This window comes from Etheostoma spectabile, chromosome 20 (genome assembly GCF_008692095.1).
Source record: "Etheostoma spectabile isolate EspeVRDwgs_2016 chromosome 20, UIUC_Espe_1.0, whole genome shotgun sequence".
Lineage (NCBI taxonomy): Eukaryota > Metazoa > Chordata > Actinopteri > Perciformes > Percidae > Etheostoma > Etheostoma spectabile.
This window is the reverse complement of record NC_045752.1, coordinates 16,622,405-16,626,932: the sequence shown is the minus strand read 5'-3', so window position 1 is coordinate 16,626,932 and position 4,528 is coordinate 16,622,405. Positions and strand designations below refer to the sequence as shown.

The 4,528-nt window shown below is 40.5% G+C and overlaps 1 protein-coding gene across 2 annotated transcripts in view; it reads left to right on the top strand.

Annotated features, from left to right (window-relative positions):
* Window positions 1-4,528, top strand: part of alk (ALK receptor tyrosine kinase) — a 397,773-nt gene that overhangs the window by 317,073 nt on the left and 76,172 nt on the right. For both annotated transcript variants that reach the window (XM_032499965.1, XM_032499966.1), the window contains exon 11: window positions 1,908-2,027. In XM_032499965.1, coding sequence (XP_032355856.1) covers window positions 1,908-2,027 — 120 coding nt within the window. The remainder of the gene's footprint in view (window positions 1-1,907; window positions 2,028-4,528) is intronic.

The window sequence follows — 4,528 nt, the reverse complement described above, 5'->3', positions numbered from 1 at the left end:
TATTCTGCTGCGCAATAGGACAATAACAAGAAACCTTCTTTTTTCTTTTGCCGTATGAAATGCAAATTGGCCTTAAAACCATGTTATCTTCCTCTCAACAGTCCATTCCACAAGCAGAACACAAATACAGCTTAATATGCAACTCATACGCATATGGAGTATCATTTAAAATGCATTGTTTGCATGCCACAAGTATCTACACTGAGCACATTGAAAGTGTTTAATAAATGACTAAAAGAAGGGTCCGCATTGTAGCAGTACGGCTGATATGCAGTGATTTCTATTGTTTCAAAGCCAACTATGTTGGGCAGCCTCTTTACTGTACTTTACTGTATCCAGCTTTGTTATAAAAGTTATAAATCAGAGAGGCAGAATAGCACCTGGTCAAGATCTGAAGCCATGCCCTTGTTCGGTGTCATAGCATTGCGTGCTGGCAGCATTATCAGCTCCATAAAGCACAGTGAACCTTATCTGACTTCACTAAAATAATAACACAACTTCTGGTTTCACCAGCGACAGAGCCATAGAGGGCTTTTTCTACAGAACATAACATCAAAGAAATGAGATGCTGGACAGAGCTCTTTAAAAACATGGCCTTTCTCTTGTAACAAAGTTAGAGCCACAAACACATTATTGCAGCTAAGCAGAACATATCTGGGTTCTTAAAATAAGAAGAGAGAGAGAGTAGGAATGAAAAATTGTTTGGTTTTTATGCACACAAGTTGAAGGAAATGGTTCATGCTCTGCAATTTTTTCAGTGAATATTGTTAGCAAATAATTATTTGGATATGGACCTTGCAGTCCGTGATCACATATTGCAGCATATTTCTGCAATACATTATTCAGAGCAGTCTTTAAAACCACTGATTGCAGTCCATGGACCTAATCAAAGAAAATCATTTGTCTGTTATGTGATTCACCCAAGCAACAATTAAACCTATTCAACGGCCGACCTTCGGCAGAAAAGGCGTTGGACTAACGGCCACCCCCCCGAGTTGATCAAAAAATGGCCTCAGCAAAGCGACGCCAACTTGAGCCTACGTTCTGCACGTTGCCCAAAATATCAAAACCGGCAGCTGATGGGACACAAGCGTCACGTGGGTCTGGGTTTTCCGGAATTTCAAAACCAGACCATCATGGCTGCTCCTTCAGTACGATCTCATATTTTACGAAAATAGTTTACCTAAACCAATCAGATTGGTCATTGAGTCCGACTGCCTACCTTCTGATTCAACATGTCAAATCGGCCCAAATGAAGGCCAACAGACAGACGATGGCGCAGATCTCGCCGTACAGACTTGAGTCACTGACCAAAATGCCCAAAACACACCTATGATTAATTAAGACACTAAGTACAACTCTTTGAAACCATGCACCTGGCGCACTGACCCTTTTTTCCGCTGTTTACTAGCAAAAGTAGATTTGTACACGCCCTGAACGCTACGGCGGCAGGCACTTCACATCGTACGGTTAGATGGTTAAAATAGGGCCCCTAAGGTCCTGTAGCTTGAACTGTAATATCCAGTCAGCCAGCTGTTTAGAAGAAATTCTGGGTGAGAATGTGTGTGCGGAAGAGATCAAGGTACCAGCAAGCTTATGAGCTCACTTCTGGGGAAGTAGTGGGGCTGGAGGCTTGATTGGTTGCTACAAAACACTCTCACCAAATATGCTTACCCATCTACTGTAGGAACGGATAGAGACGGGCAGAAATGGAGAGGAGCTGGATGTTAAGCATTCCACTCCCACTGTATAACCATTGGTGGTGCCACATTTTCTGTGCCAGTAAGAGGTCTGCAGCTACTGTGCCTACTCACTTCTTCAGTGTAACAGCAACAATATTTCGTTGCTGCACATGAAGAAAGTAAAGCACATCATTTTTCAATAAATGCATTATATTTCTTTTTCAGCCAACGGTGAGTTTCCACCAGTGGTCACCAGCTCAACCAGGCTGCCATTTAGACCAACCGCTAAGACTACGCCCCCGTCCATTGGAAGCCCTTTGATGAACTTCCCTACCACAGATTACTGTAAGTGTGACCTCAAAAACCACAGCTCAACTGAAAGAGTGAGTGATGCTCAGATAGATGCCTTCCAACACTGATATTTTCTGTCTTCTTCTGTCTCTCCTTTGCTCGCTAACTCACACACACACACAAATATATACAGCATATATATACAGTATATCTATATATATCTATATATGCTTTCATGCATTACTAATTCTCAATTACTCTACACGTGCTGAGCATGGCACAATGCATGGGCTGCAGCAAAGTAAGTGTGCCCCCTACTGGTCTGCACCACATCCACATCTGAGTGAGTGCTGCAGAGGTCTTCTTTGGCATTAAATGAAGCGGGACAGGCAGTTTTGAAGCCTAAAGTCCTCCAATTTGTCTCCTGAGAATGTCAATGGAGCCACTTACACAGACATGACATTTTACACCTCGCACTCTCTCACTTCCCCGCTCAAAAGGGTAAAGACAAGCGGAGATTCAATTTCTATATTTATAGTCATAAGTTAGAGTTCCTTTCATATCAAACTGCTCTCAGACACAATTCTTCAGCTAGTAGCTTTGAAGTGCTGGAGGTACACTGAACTTAGAGACTGGACTTAAAGATATCAGCCACTACCATTGTAGACTAACACTGTCTGGTAAATCTCTTTTGAGTCATCGTAGTTTTGAGTCATAGGATTGTAATTGCATTCATCTATAGCTTGTTTTCTCTCCCACGTGGCATAAAAGGCTTTTATGACATTCATACGCTGTTAAAGCCCAGCAAATCAATTTTATAGGGTGCAGAAGATCACGTACCATTTCAAACTGGTTAGAAGAATCCCACATACACACTACATGCCCTGAAAGTAGTATACCTCATGAGCCTACATGAGAACAAATGTGTGCTCAGTTGTCTATATTTTGTTATTCAAAGAACATAATGCGCAAGACGCAACAAACAAACTAGCTATTTTTATGCCAGCTTTATATTGTTTTTATCTTATTTCATGCTCAGAAGACAATTTAAAAATAGAAAGCAAGCAAGCAAAGTTTATACAATGGCACCTTCTACAGACTCCATTTACCAAGTGCTTTACAGTCAAAGGAATGAAATCTAATAAAAAATCTAATACAGTGAAAAAAATAAATTAGAGATCAAACACCAGATAAAATATACAAGGGGAAAAGGATTCACATTTAAAACACATGCTACCAATATGCCTGTCTAAACAGAAGGGTTTTTAGCTGATTTTTAAAAGAGTCCATAGAGTTCAACGACTTTAAAGGAACATGGCAACTTATTGCGGCGTGTTACGTGCGTGTCGTAACACTGTCTGGCACACCCACCGCTAGCCTAGCTCCCCACAGATCCTGGAGGGAACCGCTCCAACTAGCCTACTGACAATGCCGAGTGCAGCCCGTCCAGCAGTTGAGCAGACAGAGCAGAGAGGGCGACTTGGCAGTCTTGTTGCTCTTTCTAATATAACCAATATAAGCTGCTCTGTTTTAGGCTACGAAATGTGCATGCAGGCTAAAATTCAACTGTGCCGTTTTATCGGGATAAAGCTATAAATAGATAGCTGCTAGGCTAATGTGCAATGTTAAACACTGCAGGGTTAACGTTAATTCATCTACCTCAGCTGAGAACGGAGAAATGTCTTTGCCTTTCCTACCTTAATACACATTAGGAAAGGGCAAAGACCTTTCTCCGATACAAGACATTACACAGGTACTCTCGCATATAGCCTAGGCCTAATAGTCAACATGAATGGAATGTTAATGTGTCGTGAGACATTGTGCCCCCCAACTCGCGAAAGGTCGTATTTGCTCCGTCTTTTGATGGTGAGTTATGTTTGGAAAACCTTGAATCCCATGTAAGACACAATGTCATCAGACACAATCCATGTCATCAGAATCAATGAATCCATGTTATTAGACACAACATGCACACATGTGCAGGCCAATGTTTTTTTGCGGTGATGACGGTGACGAGTTAAGACCCGTCACATGGCCACGGTATTGTGGTAATGGCAAGGCAAGGCAGCTTTATTTGTATAGCACATTTCAGCAACAGGGCAATTCTATGCCTTAAATGTCCCAGCCCTACCGTGAACTTGTTGTCCTTCCGGGTCAAAATTGAATGTGAACATTATTCCAATGCGTTTGTCATTTTTTAAAATGTTTTTGTCATTTTTTTCAGTTTTTTTTTTTTTTTAATTTATGGTCAATAAACCTAATTTAAATGACATACGTAATTATTTTGACTAATAGTTAAGATCAGAGGATGTTGAGTGAATCACAGAATGTCAAAGTTTTAAAACCATTAAAAAAAAAAATTAATTGAATAAATTAATTGAATAAAACACCAAAAATCAATGGAAGTAATCATTAATTTTACCTGCGAAGACTGTTGTATGGGTTCCATACAACAAAGTTATTTTGAGGCAGTTTGGTCGTAAGAAACCCATATTTCTGATATTAAATAAACTTTGAAAACAAATTTGACCCAAGGGCAACATAAGGGTTAAAAC